The following is a 21186-nucleotide window of genomic DNA, read 5'->3' on the forward strand; positions in this document are numbered from 1 at the left end:
CAGAGAGGAAGTGCTGCGCCCTCACCTGGCCTTTTAAAGGCGGGAGTGGGTGGAGTTACAAACCTGGACCAGCCAGGTCTATTAGTGTTTGACCAAGTCTAACACATAACTAGTGCAACAGATTATAAGTGAAGATTTTTATTGGATGTAGTTCAAGGACGACATTTGGATGGTCACGGAAAATACCAGAAAAAAAAACTTGCTAAAGCCATCGGGGTGAAAACAACATACAGCAGTTCATTAACATTAATACAATACAAACACGACATATAATAAATTACAGGTGAAAAAATGGTTACAGTAAATAAAATCTGCAAACATTTCCTAAACACGTATGTAGCTTTAATGTCGTTCTCCATTCCACTGGGTTCGTCGACATAGATTTCTTCATTCATCTGGAAGAAGAAATTAAAAAATGAAGGGTGCTGTCTATCATTTTACTCCCATTTATAACCCATTTAACTATATGTAAAATACATCATCACAGAGACATATTAGTCACAGTGACTAATATGCACATTATGTTATCGCAGCATTATTACCATGAGCTGTTCCAGGTTTGACCTCAGAATAAACAGTTTCATAAGCCGCTGATGGAGTTGATCTTCCTGTGAATGGAGAGATGATTAGATCGAGATATTTGCCAGTAACATTTCTGTTTACACTGCTCATGTACTGATTTGTATTGTTTTCTTCAGAAATGCAGACATAACGTCAAACAAGCAGAGAAAACCTTTGCAGAATAATATTTATTACATGTGGTTCTTACCTCATGAAAAATACTTACTCTTAGAAGCAATGTTTTTCAACTCAATTGAAGCATATGTAACATCCTGAGATGTTACGGTGTCCTCAGTTCCTTTGATTGATTCATAGAGACCTACAGAGCAGTAAAAATCAAGCCCAGGTCAGATTTATCATTTTAATCCCATTATATGAATTCCAAAATCTTCCTAATCTGCTAAACACAAAAAGTAAGGTTAACTTATGAAATGAATCAGGATTAAGGCTGACCATGGAGAGGAGTTTCATCCTGGTTGATCACGTGGTCTGTAGCAGAAATCTGATTGGTGTTCTGAGACCTGACAGGTGCAATAAATATTAAATAGGAAACATGTAATTCACTGCTGCTATTCTCAAAATGAGAGAAGAGAGTGTTGTACCAACCTGACAGAGCGTGAACCTGTGAAAAAGACATTTGCTGTTACATGGTTTTGCATTGCAAATTATTGTATGGTTGCTGTTGTGCATGTGATTAGGTCAGAATACATCCGTCTGTTGACTAATTAGAGTGCAATCAAATGTCAGAAGGAAACAGACTCACCTTTCGACTTTCTGTAGCAGAACAGCAGCAGCAGCAGCAGAGTAATCAGAACAGTTCCACAAACCAACCCAGCCACCAGCGGCACAGGAAACAAGGAGCTTTCAGGCCCGGACACTGTTATAATACATTATCTGTATTATTTCCACTGTGGTTTACAAAAACAGAGTCAAGGTCAGGTTCAGTCATACTCACATTTTACTGACATCCAGCTCTTTGGTGACTTCCAGCTCCGCCAGGGCTGCACTGAATCATTTCCTTCGCATTTGTAAAAGCCTTCATGTGACGTTGACACTTCAGGGATTGTCAGCTCTCGTCTGGTGTCATTTTGAATGAGCTTGTTGTTTTTATAGAAAAACACATTAGAAGGAACATTTTCTGTCCTCAGCTTGCAGAGAAGAGTAACCGATGCTCCCTCAGCCACAGGATGGGCAGGGCTCACCAACATAATACCATAATCTGTGATACAGTCAGAGAATATGGAGTGTTATTCAGACATCAGCTCTTACAAGTTGAACATACATGGAGGACATAGAATAAATTACAAGGAGAAAGGAACATTTGATTAAAACTTGCTTTTTACAGTGATGTTGACTGCATTGCTGAACTCTCCTGATCCAGACTCACACCAGAACACGGCATCAATGGACCTTAAATTATGAACGTTGCATGTGGATCCAGTCATTCTGCCCCAAGAAGAGCAACATGACACATTTCCTCTTTTAATAAACCTCCTCACTCTCCACTCAGTCGAGTTTCCCTCACAGCTCAGTGAGAGAGAGTCATAGATGAAATGCTGGACTTGGTCGGGACTCACTCTGAGAGACGCTGCTGGATGAAAATCTGGGAAACAAAACATGATGAAGGATCAAACCTCATGCACAATATCTTTAAAATGCAAAGAAAATAATTAAGTTTATTGTGTTTTTAATGTTGTATTGTATCTCTACTACGTGATAGTGTTATCATATTGCTGCACTCATAATGGTAACACAGGGGTGATGTACATTTCTGCCAACTGCAGTAATGCATGTCAACAGTTGGTGGCAGTAATGCACCCTGAAAAGTTGCTGCAACAGAAGAAGACAGCAATCAGAGCGTTGCAAAAGACGCAGGTTTAGAAATATCTGATTGGAAATAAAGATGTGTGTTTGGGGTTTTTCATAGTTTTGTTTTCTTTTGTTTTAAACAAGTTAAATTTAAAGGAGAGAGGTTTAAATACAGCACAACTGTTTTAAAGTAAAAGAGAAAAATAAGAAATTAAAAGTCTGAAATTTAAGACCTGAAATTTGACCTGATGCTGGTTTTAGCAGAAAAAAAGTTGTCCTAAGTTTTAAGGCATAAGTTACACATAAACAACTGGAAAGACCAAAGTCAACAGAAAGGGAAAGAAAAAGAAAAAAAAAGCAGGCAAACTGACCTCCTGACCAGACAAACTTAGACTGACTGTAATCTGTTTCATAGGCTGGGTCTCCTCTCACAGCTTTACACACATATCCTGCTGTGTGTGTCTGCTCATGGATGACGAAGGAATTCTGTTCAGTCCCACTGCTGTTACCAGGAAGCAGCTCATAGCTGTAACGGCCGTCAGGTTTTGATAGAGCTGGAACCGCTTTGTACCAATAAAACCTCCATCCTGGAGATGGATGTTTAACCTCACAGCTTAAAGTTACTGAGGCTCCAGGACTTAGCCATGATGGAGACACAGTGAGGACAGGCATGGGCTCTGTTGAAAAGAAATGGTCCCAGAATGAAAACGTGTTAGTATGTTTTGTTGGTGGATCACGTGCAATGTTTGTGTCCTCCATATTTGAAATGGACAACAACCAAAGCCAGCCTGAACGCCCCTTAAAGGAAACGTAACTGATCCAGGACCAGTTCTGACGTACCTGATACTGTCACTGTAACGGCTTCACTCCACTCTGTCGAAGAATACGGGTCCTTTCTGCTTCTGCCCTTACACATGTAGGCCCCACTGTGGGACTCACTGATCCTCCAGGGATTACTTTGTGCCGGTTCTGTGGTTGACGAAGGTGTTCTCCATTCATACTGCCACTCAGTGCCTTCACCTCTCTGAATGTCACATCTGACAGTGATCGTCTCACGCCGGAATATCTGAGGCCAGTTGGGTTGCAGAGTCACAGTGGCGACATTGGAAACTGTTCACGCCAAAAATATGCAAATATAAAATCAACAAAGAAAACTTTGTGGCTTTAAATTTGTAATCAGGAAGGCGTGTTGTTTTATTCTGAAAGAAACTGCTAAACTCACAAGTTATCCTAATGGTGACCTCATCACCATAAGCACAGAAGGCTGGATTTCCTCTGCATCCTGTGCACAGGTAGACGCCTCCTTGTGAGATATTGATCACTTTGTTTGGATCACTATTCCTCAAGGTCTGAGCTTCAGAAGAGCCTAAGGTTCGTGTGTACCAGGTATATTTCCAGCCATCAGAGCCCTCCACAGAGCAGGTCAGCGTCACGCTGCCTCCTGCTGGTATGGTTGTTGTGCCTGGTGTCAGTCTGGCCTTGGGTATATCTCCTGTTATAAGAACCAAAAATATGAATATTTTCAAAATGAAAACATATAAAACATGAGATTTAAATGTAATAAAAATGTCTCAGAAATAAGTACTGGTGGTCATGGAAAATTTCTCATGATAATAAAACGTTGATGACTTACTTAATACAGTCAAAGAGACGACATTACTCTTTTTTATATTATATGATCTCTTGTGTTGACCAAAGCACTGGTATTCAGCACTGTTGCCTGTAGCCAGATGTAATGTGTAGCGTTTGTGTGTATTGTAGTAAATAAATTCTCGGCCATCGTAGTGGATTTTGTAAAGCCAGTCACTGTCTTCTCCTTCATTTATGTCACAAACGAAGGTGACAGATTCTCCCTCAAAAAAAATGGACCAGTTGGGCTCAAGTGTCAGAACAGCATCTAGAACACAACACAAACATTCATACAACACAGTTAGCAATACAACACATCACCCTATTACACACTATTCTGGTCACAATCTGTTCATCCAGTCTGTGTGGACACATTGAAATAATGAAGACACTGACAAAAGGGACAAAAAAGAAAGGGCGTTCTTAGAAGTAATGCAGTAAGGAAATTCATCTTAAGTGAATAAATATCAGAGAAAAGAAAGAAGACTGAATAATTACCTTCAGCATGTCCATAATGGAGGAGTGTATTCAGCACTAAAACAAAGATTGAAATTTAAGACATTATCAATCCAATAGAAACAATTGATAAACAATAACCATGCCAAACAACTGGGCTTTCATCAACGGCTACTACAATCAAAACATCCACCAAGCTGATGGGGCGGCCCACCTTAATTTGTCCCGGTGTGCCCAACGGCACAGGGGAAGTGGAGGGGGGAGGGGGAACCAAATAGTGCAAAACACCCCAACTTTGTGGAAATATGCCGCCCCCTATTTGTTTGGAGCATGAATTCTACAGTTGGCTAATTCTTAAACTTAGCACCGTTAACACAGCCCTCCACACTAAATCACACAGCCAAGATCCCCTTCTTAAAAAACAACCACGCTGATAACGAGTCTGCTCTGCTCAAACTTTCAGGCAAACTAAACAAACCTCTGGTCAAGTCTGTTCACTACAACATTTTCCTTAATCTGTCACATTAGTCAGTGATGTACTCACAGAATAACGCCGGCACACAGGGCAAAATGTGTCCCATCCTCACGCCCAGCACTGACACTCTGCCACTCTGCTTTGGAAAAAGCAAAACTGCGGTATATGAAGAGAAACCAGTGACTGTGGAGAAACAGAAGTTCCAGTTCATATAAATATAGCATTGGCAGTTTTCCCAACTTCTTCTTCTTCTGAGTTATGCTTCCTTCCCTTTTACATGAGCCTAATAGAAATAGACTTAATTTGACTGCAGAATGTTTTAATGTTTACACTTCTTCTCCTGGCACTGCACAGAATTATTAGCTTGACTTTAATACAGAGGTTGGTGCCTGATTTTCAGTAAAATAAAAGAACAGTATTAATGGTATAGCAATAGACCAAAAAAATTTTTTTTGACTCAAAATAAGATGTAGGCTCATTGAACTGAAGCATGTTACAAACATACCTGCCACCCACAGTGCCTGTTTCTGCTCATGTAACCGATCAGCGTTATTAGGAAAGTGATTTCAAACACAGAGGATCCATTTCCAGTCTCTGCACGAGTTTCTGGAAATTCCAAATACACTTGTACTGTTGTACAAGGTGTGGGCCTTGGGTTGGGATTCCTTTGTTTTTTTACTTCACAGTGCGACGACAAACGTAACGGATTAAGAGAGAAAAACACTAAACAGACATAAGAAAAGCTCATCAGCGTTGTTATTTATTTATGAAGATGAAATGGCAGAAGTTTGTACAGATGCTCACACTGCATACAAATAAATAGTATAGCTATTAAATAGCTATAGTTACTCACATTGGTTTTGAATACAATTTTCTCTCATGGTCCCCATTAAAATAAAAATAAATTAAGACGTGGACGAGCAAAACCCTGAGGAAGCACAGTAAAACTAAAGTACAGTGACATAACATACTGTATATACAGGCAAACTTAAAAGTATAGAAAGTATTAATGGTATTTCATCATGAAACACTTGTTTGTGTTTGTCCAGGCTCTAAGACATCAGTCTCTGAATGGGACTGAATGGGACAGTAAAGGTAGTTGTTGATGTCCATCCTGAGGTTTTCTCATCACACACTGAAAAACATGCTGACTTTGAAGCTGCACAATAACCTGGGTACTAAAGCTGAAATATACTGTATCAGACTGTTAACTACTGCTGCTTTTTAGCCTGCATTCAAAGTACAAAAAGAAAAACTTCACAAATGAATGACAAGATAACTGTGCTTCGTCATAAAAGAGAGTATGACGTCATTATTTTATGAAAACTAGTAACAAATTAAAACCAAAAAATCTTATATTTGGATCACAGAGGTGAACCCAGTGGTTTTATAAAATGTTGTGAACTATGTTTCTTTGGTTTTGCAGCTCCGGCTCTCTTTACAGACCTGGAGAAAAAAAAAAAGACATAATAGGTATCCAGGGTGTACAGATGCTTTCTGACATGCTGTTGAGCTTTGTAACCCATTTAATTCCATCCATGTTAATCTGCAGAATAATAACACACAGTATTCAAATTACTGTATGTGACAGCATCGTTACCAAAAGCTGTTCCTGGTTGCACTTCACAATAAACAGCTTCAGGAGTTTCTGCAGGAGCTGATTTTCCTGTGAATGGAGATGATTAGATTCAAACGTTTGCCAGAGATCATGTAATAAACTGACAGGTAGGTTGTCAGGGTTAACATCTCCACTAAGTAGGATAATGGCTTTCACTGATGTAAACTTAATGTAGATACAAAATGTAAAATGAACATACATTACTAAAAAGACACTCAATAAGAAATATAACGAAAGAAACAATAACAAACAGCTTCTATTTTACAAATATTTAGCACATTGCACTGTGTCCAAAACCAACATGACTGAACAACTGCAGATGAATGAAGACTTCTCTAACCTTTCTTTTTCTTGGCTCTTCCTTTAGCCTGTCTGTTGACCTGGGCATACATGGGACTGTCATCTACAACAGAAGCCAGAGCTATAAAATACAGCTGATGGAAGAATGGATGGATTTACAGGTAGAATGAAAACATATGAAATCAGCAGTGCCCTTCACCGTATCATCAGATATTGAAATTAATATTAAAATACAGAAAAATGTATTTAAAATATTTGTGCAACCTCATTTGTGAAAAACAGAAGAAGGCAGAGGGTGAATTTCCACATCCAGTCTATTTCATAATCTGCAAAAGCATGACTACAGAGTAAATAATAGGAGGAAAACTATTCATTTGAATGCCATATCAGTGAGATGGAAATATACTGGAACCTAATGAAGCACCTACCCAGTGTGACTCACATTAATTCAACTGCGTGCCGATCCATAATAAGCCCCAGTGTCACAAAACATGTAAAAAAAGTGAAATACAAACTATGAGCATGACTGTACCTGTAGTTTCTATCTTCAAATCAGAGTAAACCGTGTCGTCTGCTGGTTCATGGTACCTCCCTGTTAAGACAGTCAGAGGAATCCATTATTAGAAAAAACAAACACTTTGTAAGCCACTACAGGCCAAAAAACTGTTCAAACCACTTCATTTTTATTCTCTATATTTCATACATGTGGAGTACTCACCCTTCTTTCTAACGTTTTTAAGTTCAATGAGAGAATACATGACATCCTGGGATTCACCTGCATCTGAAATAAACATATTTTTGTGTTACAGGATTTTACATCAGACACTGGAAACCAGTTCCCTGAAATCACTGCAGCTGGTGCAATTTGTCCGTGTTAAACAAAAGGTATATTGTACCATTTTCAGCACCTTCAGAGTCTTTGATTGTATCGTAAGTATCACCTGCTGTAAAAAAAAAAACAAAAAAAAAAAACAAAGTCAAGATTAATCACTTTATGCCAAATAAATATTACATAAAAATAAAAATAAAAAAGAGGATTTTGTTAATTTACTTGATTTGAAATGTGTGGACAATTCACAACCAAGATATTTTCTGTCAAGTAAAATCAGGTATATCTTTATTTGACAAACTCCTGGACTGTTTGTCTGGTTGGTTGAATTTTGAGAACAAGGTCCAGTCTCATGGATTTCAGCTTTTAATTAATGTTCTTTGAAAATCACGTGACCATTAACTGAGTCTGAGAAATGTTAGTAAATGAAACATCAAAAATACTTTAGGTTAGTGCGATGCTGACCAGTTAGAGGAGAGGCGTATTCATGACTTTGAGTTTCATTCTGGTTGACCCCGTGATTTGTGACGGAGCCCCGTCTGCTGCTCTCTGACCAGATCGACCTAAAACAATAATAAATGTAATAAATACAGCAAATTTTATACAGAAATGAAATGTACTGCTGTTATATTATAGACAAGAGAAGAGTGTGGTACACTGACCTGATGCATGAATCTGTGAAGAAGAAATCTGTTGTTAGCTGGTTTTATAATGTAAATTGTTCTACTGCTATTCTATGTTGAGGGAACAGAATGCGTCTGCGTATTTGAATAATCAAAGAGTAAATAAACCATTAAATATCAGAAAAAAAACGACTCACCCTTGGACTTTCTATAACGATACAAGAGGAGCAGGAGAATAATAATAAGAATGATTACAGAAACCAGCCCAACGATCAGCGGCACAGGAAACGAAGAGCTTTGTTTTTGAACAGGTACTGTAAATATATATAAAATGTTAATAAAGTATTTAGAAACTTTATTTATATAGAATGTAAAATGTTTTAATCCTACTCACCTTTAACTGACATCCAGCTCTGTGCTGACTTTCTTCCTGAGCACTGACACTTGTAGAAACCTTCATGTGACTTTGACACTGCAGAGATATTCAGCTCCCCCCTGGTGTCATTTTGGATGAGTTTATCATTGTGATAGAAAAACACACTGCAAAGTTTATTTTCTGTCCTGAATCTGCAGCCGAAAGAAACAGAATGTCCCTCAGTCACAGGAAGGACGGGGCTCACCAGGATGAGACCATCATGATGATCAGCTGTAAAACAATCAGAGAATGTTAAGTTTCAGTCAGATCAGCTGGTTCACACCTTCACAACAAGCTGACACATAATGATGAGAACAGATTCCACATATGCTTTTATTCTTCTGCTGTTTGTTCATTTTACAGAATCATCATAAGACCTGATGTTTGGTGGAGTTTACTTACAAACTACTGTTTGTGTCTTACAAGTTACAGCTTCCTACAGTGTCCTGTAAATTCTACAGTCCTTGTTTAGATCATTGACATAAAAGCTTTAGTTCATTTCACCTGTAAACACACAAAAAGTATACTCAACCAGCTCAACTCAGCACTGACTGTATTTCACCAACACCTAACTAAATATTATTTACAAAGGACGTTGTTTTTTTATTTGACAGAACTTTTTATGTGATAATCTTTAAAAAAAAAAAAAAAAAAGTAAAAAAAAAAAAACAAATCTTGAGCTTTATCAATAGTTTGTTACAAAAAAAACTTGGCAAACATCTGAAGGAAGAAGATGTTTACTGTATTCAAGGTATGGATGTAAATTGTTTTACCACCAAGATAACCACCAAGAAGAAGAGACTTTTATTATGCTGCTAAACTGTGATGGAGGACTGACTGAACATTGACATTTAAGTTTCATTAGAAAAGAACCTATTTACATTACACCTACAGACCACTGGAGTAATTATCTTTGTCTGTTTTGTCATAGAAAATTACTTAACATACCATGTAGCAGAGTTAAACTCTCAAAAAGTTCATTGCATATGTGTAAAACTCTGCTCTAAGATATGGTAAATTAAATCAAACATCAGATTCTAGAAATAAATAAATAAATAAAAAGAAACTGTAATAAAGCATACCCTGTACTGTGATGTTGACTGCATTGCTGAACTCTCCTGATCCAGACTCACACCAGTACACACCATTACTCTTCTGTGATATGTCGACGTTACATGTGGATCCAGTCATTCTCCCCCAGGAAGAGCAGGATAACTGGGATCCTTCTTCATTAAACCTCATCACTCTCCACTCAGTAGAGTTTCCCTCACAGCTCAGTGAGACAGAGTCATAGATGAAGTGTTGCACTCTGTCAGGACTCACTGTGAGAAACGCTGCTGGATGAAAATCTGAAAAACAACATGTATAAAGGGCAAAATGCAAACATTCCTTTATCAATCTTTAGTTTGTTTAGGAATAAAAAACATCAACAGCACAAACACTGAAACAAGATGCAGTGTTGGTGAAACTGTGAGAGTCTGGAACATACAGAGCACATGGACAGCAGAGAAATCAGTTATGCTGCTGAGCAGTTTGAGCTGTTTTTAATGGATGTTTTTCTACTTTCTACTTTCACCTGCATGTCAAACATACAAAGGTGTGTATTTCATATTGAAAACTTTTTTCCAGGTTTTGACTGTTCAGTCTGTCTGTGCAGCTGCCTGACCACTGAGTAAAGTCTCCAACTACACCTGTCCTGACTGCTGGGTGAGATGAGATGTGATGACTTCACATTTACTTTTCAACAGAAAAGATAAAAAGAAACAAACTCACCTCCAGACCAGACAAACTTTAGTTCACTATACTGAGTGTAATGAACTAGATCTCCTCTTCCAGCTCTACACTTATATCCTGCTGTATGTGTTGGTCCATGAACAATGTAGGAATCCTGCTCAGTCCCATTGATGCTCCCAGGCAGCAGCTCATAGCTGTAGTTGTGTGACCGTGTGGGAACAGCTTTATACCAGTAAAACCTCCATCCTGCTGATGGATGTTCAACCTCACACTTCAGAGTCACTGAGTCTCCAGGACTCAGCCATGATGGAGACACAGTGAGGACACGGTGCTGATCTGTTGGAAAGTTATTTTATCAGAATGAAAACATGAACTGGACAACAACTGGGTAAAAGCCAGGAAGTCTCTTTAATGGACTGGGACCTGAGTCCAGAAAAATGTGGTTAAAGCTTAATGAAGAAAACAAATATTAGATAACATGTCAGCTGTAGTATTTGATAAAAACAACTGAATCCACTGCATCATAACTCACTGCTGCACTGAGGAAAACTACGTGTGTGATATCAGAGGAAACTGTCGACGTCTGAAACCAGTGAAAAATTCCTTATTATTAATGGATGTGGTGAAGAAGCTGAGATTCAGCTCTCACTGCATTACACTTTGCATGTACTGGAACTGTAAAGTACATAATAAGTTACTCTGATATTCTCTGTTCTTTCTTTTCATTTCACTGTGAATGATTTTATTTCAAAAGCTACAGTAAAAGATTCTTTTCAGTTCTTTTGTGCCTTCTCTGAAAATCTAATGTTTTTTACTGAGTGATCAGACAGAGCCCCAATAAATAAAAAAAATTCAAATGCAGCTCAACAGCAATGATCAACAAAATAAGTTAAAGTCACAATCCTCTGCAGCTGTAAGGATTTCTTGGCTAAGAAGAAACAGCCAAGCCAAGCCAAGTGACTGTTGATCAGGAGGAGGTTTCATATACCATACAGGATGTATAGTAGAAACAATAACAACCCATACATCTGCTGTATAAATTCCTATTCACATACTATGGACATTTAGATACACAAGTATAAATGTGTAAGCACTGTGACAGTGTTCATTCATTTAACATTAAATACTGACCAACTCGATCACTGCTGCTGAGTTTCCTCACTTCAAAAGGAAACATCTTGTATTTGACTGATAATCATTTATTTCATGTATTTTTTTAATTTAACTTCTGTAAATTTTGGTCTAATTATTCAATCCTCTAATTTATAAGATGACTTGTCTTTCACAATGGAGGTGAAATCAGCTGAAACCTTCAGTTTAGTATCTGACCTCTGTTGTTTCTCAGGCAGTGACACAGTGGAGATGTAGAGATGTTTTTTCCTTCTGCTCACCTTTAACTGACATCCAGCTCTGTGCTGACTTTATTCCTGAGCACTGACACTTGTAGAAACCTTCATGTGACTTTGACACTGCAGAGATATTCAGCTCCCTCCTGGTGTCATTTTGGATGAGTTTATCATTGTGATAGAAAAACACACTGGAAAGTTTATTTTCTGTCCTGAATCTGCAGCCGAGAGAAACAGAATGTCCCTCAGTCACAGGACGGACGGGGCTCACCAGGATGAGACCATCATGATAATCAGCTGTAAAACAATCAGAGAATATTAAGTTTCAGTCAGATCAGCTGGTTCACACCTTCACAACAAGCTGACACATAATGATGAGAACAGATTCCACATATGCTTTTATTCTTCTGCTGTTTGTTCATTTTACAGAATCATCATAAGACCTGATGTTTGATGGAGTTTACTTACAAACTACTGTTTGTGTCTTACAAGTTACAGCTTCCTACAGTGTCCTGTAAATTCTACAGTCCTTGTTTAGATAATTGACATAAAAGCTTTAGTTCATTTCACCTGTAAACACACAAAAAGTATACTCAACTCAGCACTGACTGTATTTCACCAACACCTAATTAAATTATATTATTTACAAAGGACTTTGGTTTTTTATTTGACAGCACTTTTTATATGATAATCTTTTTTTAAAATTTTAAATTTTTTTTCAATAGTTTGTTGCAAAAAACTTGGCAAACATCTGAAGGAAGAAGATATTTACTGTGTCCAAGATTTGGATGTAAATTGTTGTGAACACATGAACTAAGACCTGCCACCAAGATTATTATGCTGCTAAACTGTGATGGAGGACTGACTGAACATTGACATTTAATTTTCATTAGAAAAGAACCTATTTACATTACACCTACAGACCACTGAAGCAATTATCTTTGTCTGTTTTGTCATAGAAAATTACTTAACATAGCATGCAGCAGAGTGTAATGGGCCAAACTCTCAAAACGTTCACTGCATATGTGTAAAACTCAGATCTAGGATATGGTAAATTAAATCAAACTTCATATTCTAGAAAACAATGAAATAAAAAGAAACTGTAATAAAGCATACCCTGCACTGTGATGTTGACTGCATTGCTGAACTCTCCTGATCCAGACTCACACCAGTACACACCATTACTCTGCTGTGATGTGTAGAAGTCACATGTGAATCTAGTCATTCTCCCCCAAGAAGAGCAATATGGCACGTAGCCTCCTTCAAACCTCCTCACTCTCCACTCAGCAGAGTTTCCCTCACAGCTCAGTGAGACAGAGTCATGGATGAAGTGTTGCACTCTGTCAGGACTCACTGTGAGAGACGCTGCTGGATGAAAATCTGAAAAACAACATGTATAAAGGGCAAAATGCAAACATTCCTTTATCAATCTTTAGTTTGTTTAGGAATAAAAAACATCAACAGCACAAACACTGAAACAAGATACAGTGTTGGTGAAACTGTGAGAGTCTGGAACATACAGAGCACATGGACAGCAGAGAAATCAGTTATGCTGCTGAGCAGTTTGAGCTGTTTTTAATGGATGTTTTTCTACTTTCTACTTTCACCTGCATGTCAAACATACAAAGGTGTGTATTTCATATTGAAAACCTTCTTTTTCCAGGTTTTGACTGTTCAGTCTGTCTGTGCAGCTGCCTGACCACTGAGTAAAGTCTCCAACTACACCTGTCCTGACTGCTGGGTGAGATGAGTCAGTAAGATGAGCTCAAGTATCCAAAAGGAAAAGTTCACAAACAAAAACATGGATGAATTCACATTTACTTTTCAACAGAAAAGAAAAAAGAAACAAACTCACCTCCAGACCAGACAAACTTTAGTTCACTATACTGAGTGTAATAAACTGGATCTCCTCTTCCAGCTCTACATGCATATCCTGCTGTGTGTGTTGGTCCATGAACGATGTAGGAATCCTGCTCAGTCCCATTGATGCTCCCAGGCAGCAGCTCATAGCTGTAGAAGTTGTTTGACCGTGTGGGAACAGCCTTATACCAGTAAATCCTCCATCCTGCTGATGGATGTTCAACCTCACACTTCAGAGTCACTGAGTCTCCAGGACTCAGCCATGATGGAGACACAGTGAGGACAGGCAGTGGTTTATCTGTTGGAAAGTTATTTTATCAGAATGAAAACATGATGACGTCTGGTCTCTGGGTGTAGAATTATTTTTCTATCAAAAACGTTATCATGTACAACCTTTAAGAAACACGGTCTACATAACAAAAACATTTAAATTGTTTATATTTTTACTGTAAATGAAATATGATCTGACTTACTGTCATACACTGTCAGTTTGATTGGAGCGCTCCACTCTGTTCTCTTATACTGTGAACTTTTCATTCTGCCCCTACATCTGTAATCTCCACTGTGGGACAATGAAACAGAACTAATCCTGTATTCATGTTGATTTGAAGGTTTGTTGTAGGAGGAGGGTGTTTCCCATTCATACTTCCACCCAGTGTCTCCTCCCTGGATCTCACATCTGACAGTGATTGTGTCTCCTCTGTATATCTCAGGCCAGTTGGGTTGCAGACTCACAACAGCTCTGTCTGAGACTGTTCATGTTCCATTAAGAACAGAAAAATATCAAAAGGTAAAATTAACATAAGATATAATGTTTTTGACCTTTAATGCAGCATTTTGAAAACAACACAGATTTATTCTACATTGTGTTTATTCCCAAACTCACCAATGGTGTCAATCCTAACTTCTTCACTGTACTCTGTGTAGTAAACTGGGACTCCTCTTCCTCCTCTGCACCAGTACAGTCCTCCCTCTGAGACAATGATTATTCCAGGTGTTTGGAAAACACCTTGTGTGGTCCGGGGTTCAGAGTTTTTATTGTCTCTGTACCAGTCGTATTTCCAACCAGAGGATGAGCTCACAGAGCAGGTCAGAGTCACTCTGCCCCCTGCTGGTATGACTTTCCTGTCTGCTGTCAGTGAGGGCCTGGGTTTATCTGCAGTTCAGTTTACAGTGAAAGACAAAACAAGTCAGTGGTTAAAATCAGATTTGCACCAGAAACAAAGTTTTTACTTCATCACCATGATCCATGAAAGACTGATGATAAACTCTGACCAGACACTGACAGTTATTCCAGGTGTATTCTGTCAAACTGATTTCACCAAACTCACATGTGTCCACATTAAAGTTTTCAACACTCACAAACTCATTTGGCTGCTACCATCAAAACCAAAATACAACAGGAGCATGAGACACATTGTCTGGAAAGTGTCACCTGGAGTTTCATTAAATATGGTGAGTATGTTCTATGAGACACATAAAACATAGAGTTCTACAGTGGAAGTTCTCCAAGATAACTCTCACTGTTATACCTGGACATCGGGACAAAAACAAAACAGTTCAGTGACTGGAATAGATTTTCTTTCATTGGTGCAGTGATCAGTCACATGTTCCCACACAAAAAGTCATAAAGGAGCTAAGGTCCTGTCAGTGAGCTCAGCACAGAGTCACTGTCATTTGTTATTCACTTATTTGAAGACAGCCACATAGTTCTCTGTTCTTCCCTGAGCATTTCTCTATGAATGATCACATTTCAACAGAACACTGTATCGTGGCTCCCCTTCAGTTACTCTGCTCTCACACTGACAACAACCACCATTTGTTACTGAGCTGCTCGGAAGAGACGTCCTTATTGTTAGAGGGAGAAATGTTTCCTCTTTGATTCAGATCAATGAAAACATTTAAAACATGACATTTTCTGTGTAAATGAAAGAGGATCCAACTTACATGATACTGACAATGTGATGGGTTCACTCCACTCTGTATAGGAATAACCTCTTCTGCCCCTACACCTGTATTCTCCACTGTCAGACACTGCAGCTCTGCTGATAGTGTATTCACTGAGTGATGGAGGTTTGTTTGAGTTGGTTGTTGTCCATTCATACTTCCACCCAGTGTCTCCTCCCTGGATCTCACATCTGACAGTGATCGTCTCACCATGGTAAAACTGAGACCAGTTGGTTTGCAGGGTCACAGTGGGCTTACTGGAAACTGTTCACATTAAAAAAAAATGAGAAAAGAAAAGTTAACATACTAATAGAAACATTTTGTAGTTATGTTAAATAACACAAATGCAGCTCAACAGCAATGATCAACAAAATCAGTTAAAGTCACAGACAGAGGAGAACATGTCAAACAGTGTCCTGTACATGTGGAGCAGCATTTTCTCCAGTGGTAAAAGGATTTTATCATGTTTTATTTTATTTTGAAATCTGACCGTCCTTTGAGGTAAGTCTACTCTTACAAGCAGATCACTGCACATTTACACAATAACACTAGTTTAACATGAACAAATAATTCAATAGAGAGAAATGCAAAGTCTTAGGAGGAGAGAGTGGAGCAAACACATTCACCTGACAACAACAACTCTCACACTTTGAGATCTATTCAACAAAAAATCTAAAATCCATCCCAACAATTTCAAATCTACACTGACCCTGAACGAGGCCTCTAGGTCAAAACATGAAAAATGACAAAAAGTAAAAAAAAAAAAAAAAACTGAGCAAGAACTAAGTTCAAATATACAGAAACATGAACTTAAGCAGACACTGGACACCAAGGGCTGGAGTAAGAACTGACAGAGAACATGAGACATTAAGGATGTGTGTGTGTGAATGAGCAGGACAGTCAAATGTCTCTTTTCTGCTCAACTGATAAACTGATTTAGAGTGTGTGTTGTTTTATTCCAGAACAAATGATTAAACTCACCAGTTTTCCAAATGGTGACTTCATCGCTGTTTTCTGTGAAGAAATTGTTGCTTCCTCTTCGTCCTCTGCAGTGATAGATGCCTCCCTCTGTAATGCTGTTGGTGCGGTCTGATCCATCGATGGTCTGAGGTTCAGAAGAACGTGAGCTGCGTCTGAACCACTCAAATCTCCAGTCAGCAGAGTTTGTCACAGAGCAGGTCAGTGTCACACTGCCCCCTGCTGGTATGGTTGTTGTGTCTGATCTCAGTGTGAGTCGAGGTTTATAGTCTGTTTAGTTTGGGACAAAAACAAAACAGTTCAGTGACTGGAATAGATTTTCTTTCATTGGTGCAGTGATCAGTCACATGTTCCCACACAAAAAGTCATAAAGGAGCTAAGGTCCTGTCAGTGAGCTCAGCACAGAGTCACTGTCATTTGTTATTCTCTTATTTGAAGACAGCCACATAGTTCTCTGTTCTTCCCTGAGCATTTCTCTATGAATGATCCCATTTCAACAGAACACTGTATCGTGGCTCCCCTTCAGTTACTCTGCTCTCACACTAACAACAACCACCATTTGTTACTGAGCTGCTCGGAAGAGACGTCATTATTGTTAGAGGGAGAAATGTTTCCTCTTTGATTTAGATCAATGAAAACATTTAAAAACATGACATTTTCTGTGTAAATGAAAGAGGATCCAACTTACATGATACTGACAATGTGATGGGTTCACTCCACTCTGTATAGGAATTGTTTGCTCTGCCCCTACACCTGTATTCTCCATGGTCAGACACTGCGGCTCTGCTGATAGTGTATTCACTGTGTGATGGAGGGTTGTTTGAGCTGGGTGTTCTCCATTCATACTCCCACTCAGTGTCTCCACCATGGATCTCACATCTGACAGTGATCGTCTCACCACGGTAAAACTGAGACCAGTTGGGTTGCAGGGTCACAGTGGGCTTACTGGAAACTGTTCACATTAAAAAAAACATAGTAATAGAAACATTTTGTAGTTTGGTTAAATAGACAACACAAATGCAGCTCAACAGCAATGATCAACAAAATCAGTTAAAGTCTCAGAAATATGAGAACATGTCAAACTGTGTCTTCAAAGAAAGAAAAACCTGGAAAAAAAGTAACAGCAGCATTTTCTCCAGAGATAAAAGGACTTTATCATGTTTAGTTTTGATGCAATCACCAGGTGTGGGACCATAAGGAACTGGTCTCATAAAAAATGCCCAATAAGAAGAAATTAAAGGTTTAAAATCAAGAGACAAAACTTGCACAGATTCTGATGGTAAACAGTAATGTTCAGTTCAGTGACTCTTTTTAAAGCAATAATAATACAAAATGGCAAAAGCCATAACAACAACAAAGTCAGTATAATTATTTTTAAAAAATGTAAATACTCAGATGCAACCAAAGTGGAAAACACCTTTAACACTCATCATTATTCAAGGGATAAATGATGTTTGTGATGTTTGAGAATCTGAAAATCTTTCTTAATATATTAAAAAAAAAAAAATTAGAAGAATTTTTCATGCCCGAAAATATTGCATGAAGAAGTCAGGAGATTTATCCAATTCCAGAGGTTCATAAAAAAAACTGAGCTGCATTAAGAAAAATTCCTCAGCTCCTCTGTTGTGTCTGCAAATAAATTAAAGGTCCAACAAATATTATATTCTGAAAACTGATTCACCAACTTTTAAAAGCTGATCTTCATCAGTGTTTGAGACACGTTTTTCTCAGAGCAGGTCAGTGTCACTCTGCCCCCTGCTGGTATAACAGTCCTGTCTGCTGTCAGGTTGGCCTTTGATGTGTGTTCTGTTTAAGGAAATTATTTTAATGGATGTTCCATCAAAAATCTGTTTACATTTTTCTAACACAGTTGAAACCAGCACGTCTCAATCATGCATAATGTTTTGTTGAACTTATTTCATTTCACCTAATTTAGTCTCTTTGGTTCCACATGTTTATGAAATCACACAAAAGTGTAAAACACTGACTCCAAATAATCTGATACATGAAGTAAAGTGTTACATACATGATGAAACAGAAACACAAAGAGGATGTGATTAAGACGATATGGTCAGTAATAAATAAGAGTTACAAACATGCTCACCTTCAGCCTTTCCATAGAAGAGTGTATTCAGCACTAAAATAAAGATTGAACCTTCATCAGACATGGTCAATCTGACACACAGTAAACTTCATAATGAACTAAGGCATTTTTAAAGCAGGTGGAGTTTCAGCAGAGGCAGCTTTTGCTTATTAACACATTTCTAAGATGATATTCTGTAAACTGAGAAACATGAACAAAACCATTTAAAATGAAATACATGAAAGAAAATAACAGATAAATGTATAATACTGTGAACTTTAGACCATATGTGTGAATGCATTGTGCAAATATGTGTGAAAAGTAACTGGTCCAGTTTTGGATTTAACACACTTTGTCTCTCTGAGACAAATTAGCATCTATGGTCGTGTCTGTGAAATTACAGTGTTGATTAAAAAACATGCGTCTGCATCTGAAAGTTAGAGAATTGGAAAATCATTGATGTACTCACAGAATAATGACAGCACACAGAGTGAAGTGTGCCCCATCTTCACATCCAGCACTGACACTGTCGCTCTGCCTCTGAGAAATGTTTCCACTTTGCATTAATAATAAAGCAGCAAGAACAGAAAGAGAGAAGAAGAAGTTTCATTTCATTTAAATGATGAGACCAGAATTTTTCTCAACTTCTCCTTCTGAGTATATCTGTTCTTCCTTCCGTTTAACACAAAACTCAAACAACTGCAATGGCTCTGACCACAGCATACACTGACATGTTTACACTTCCTGCCCACTGCAAATACATATAAGCTATTCTCAACCTCTGCAAGGGATTGTTTGCGGCCCACTGCTCTTGTATCCAAAATGTCTGCATTGTCATGAGGTGTGTGCTGTGGGTACATGTATGATTATACTGTTTAGGCATGTGCTCTGCTCCTTTTACGATTTTTATTGCTGAAAAGAGAGATAACAATTGTGGTAATGATTTAATAGCTTAGAACACAAAATAGAACCAGTGGAAATGAAAAAAATAAATGTAGTATATAAAGTGTTATATGGAAATGTGGTAAATTGAGACCAATAGCAGTATTAGCAAGTGTATTTGAGCCAGCGTGTGCATTTCTATTCTGTGCATACGACCACAGGTTCAGAAAAACACAGGTTCTGAAAGTCCATCTGGGTTTTAAAGAAAGAGACACAACTTTCACGTTCTCTGCACCACAGAAAGATTTCGAGGCTCAGTTTTCAGATGGGAAATTACTGAAAGGATCGGTAATTCTGAATTATGTATGTAAAGTCTTTTGCATGAAATGGTCATGGTCCAATTTTAAAATATGTAAAATACACAGATAATTTTCCTTCCAGAATCAGTAAAGTAGCTACGTGTCTAAGCTGTGTAGTTTTAAATGAAACCACAAGTTACATAATAGGTACTCACTGAAATCAACTTCTTCATTGTCATGGTAGTTGAGATGGTACTTTTATCTGAAAATATACCCGGGTCTTCATCTTAAATCACAAACGTATGCTGCAGTGTTATAGTGAGAAACATCCCATAACCTCAGCACAGTATCTGTGGATCTCCTCAGCTTGTGTTGGGATTCTGGTTTCAGAGACTCAGGACACAGAAAATGACCAAGTGATTGCATGATTGAACTCAAGACAGATAGAAATAGTTTCAGAAAACAGAACTAAGTAAGTTGAAAGACACATTTAACTTTAAAGTCCAGCGAACCTGTTTTACCATTAGTCGCTGTAATTCAGTGGATTTTCTTATAAAACAACAAAACAACTCTTTAAAGACTAATAGTACCTTTGTGTTTGTGTTCAACAAACACACTTATCACAAGACTATAACGGTCTACTGAAACTTATTGGTTAAGTTGCCCGGTGGTCATGTGGTTAAGCAGCATCCTGTGCCACCTCATCCACTGCATGTCAAACAGAATAAACACAGCAGTGTTTATACTGACAAGATCATGCACATTGTTCATATGGTCAGTAATAATGTGCAATGTTTGCAGATATTTAGATGCAGATTTGCACACGGCTGTTGCATAAAAGTTAATATGCACAACTGCAAAAGCAGTAAATGTAGTTTTAAATGTTAAACATTAAAACGACTGTTCAGCCTAATGCTGAATGCTGAATATACATAATAAATGTATATATACTCTGTATATACACGATTGTAAAATATAGGTATGCATATATGTTAGAAACATCGTGTATTAGCTTGTAATTATTATAATTAATGTTTTCCAACTATTACATTTTCATTTTCTGACACTTTGTGTTGCCTGTGTTGCTGCAACTTTGCCAGATAGAGTGAAGATATTTGCAATTTCAGTTTCCTTTGTTGCTGCACATCTTCAGAAACTGAAAGCACGCTGGGGGAATCAAATAAAATGAAACACTAAAACAAACAATTTCATCCTCATTGCTCCTGTTGCTATTAAGATTACTCTGTTACTAAGGCCTCAGAACAAACAAACCGACTGTTTATCAGGATGGATTAAAAAAAAAAACGGTTCCTCTTTACACATAAAGATGAGTTGCTGTGAT

At 38.0% G+C, this 21186-nt stretch overlaps 2 protein-coding genes across 7 annotated transcripts; both read right to left on the reverse strand.

Annotated features, from left to right (window-relative positions):
* Positions 1-179: 179 nt before the first annotated feature.
* LOC121177472 lies at positions 180-5067 on the reverse strand. The gene is made up of 14 exons (XM_041031800.1): positions 5000-5067; positions 4498-4533; positions 4004-4267; positions 3593-3862; positions 3211-3480; positions 2742-3047; positions 1898-2164; positions 1517-1780; positions 1325-1438; positions 1168-1183; positions 1006-1082; positions 788-880; positions 543-608; positions 180-395 (listed from the first exon to the last, which is right to left on the reverse strand). Exons 1-14 carry the CDS (start codon positions 5034-5036, stop codon positions 388-390), a joined length of 2088 nt encoding a protein of 695 aa, XP_040887734.1. The 5' UTR covers positions 5037-5067; the 3' UTR covers positions 180-387.
* A 602-nt stretch (positions 5068-5669) lies between these two features.
* Positions 5670-19378, reverse strand: LOC121177515 (Fc receptor-like protein 5). Of its 6 annotated transcripts, XR_005893264.1 has the most exons (23): positions 19133-19378; positions 18685-18717; positions 17269-17532; positions 16584-16850; positions 15603-15866; positions 14542-14814; positions 14129-14407; positions 13651-13956; positions 12912-13175; positions 11841-12092; positions 10489-10785; positions 9798-10064; positions 8695-8946; positions 8498-8614; positions 8340-8352; positions 8143-8240; positions 7745-7792; positions 7567-7629; positions 7381-7440; positions 6889-6951; positions 6531-6596; positions 6296-6376; positions 5670-6247 (listed from the first exon to the last, which is right to left on the reverse strand). XR_005893264.1 is itself a non-coding variant. In XM_041031839.1 (22 exons), the coding sequence occupies exons 1-22, from the start codon at positions 19167-19169 to the stop codon at positions 6369-6371; spliced, it is 3588 nt and encodes a 1195-aa protein (XP_040887773.1). In that variant the 5' UTR covers positions 19170-19378; the 3' UTR covers positions 5670-6368. The 6 variants fall into 6 exon arrangements, 5 of the variants coding, with proteins under 5 accessions (XP_040887773.1, XP_040887776.1, XP_040887774.1 ...); XM_041031839.1 differs by having other exon boundaries at positions 5670-6376; positions 13651-13953; XM_041031842.1 differs by having other exon boundaries at positions 5670-6376; positions 7757-7789.
* Between the last annotated feature and the right edge of the window lie 1808 nt (positions 19379-21186).

This window comes from Toxotes jaculatrix, chromosome 23, assembly GCF_017976425.1.
Source record: "Toxotes jaculatrix isolate fToxJac2 chromosome 23, fToxJac2.pri, whole genome shotgun sequence".
NCBI classification, from domain to species: domain Eukaryota; kingdom Metazoa; phylum Chordata; class Actinopteri; family Toxotidae; genus Toxotes; species Toxotes jaculatrix.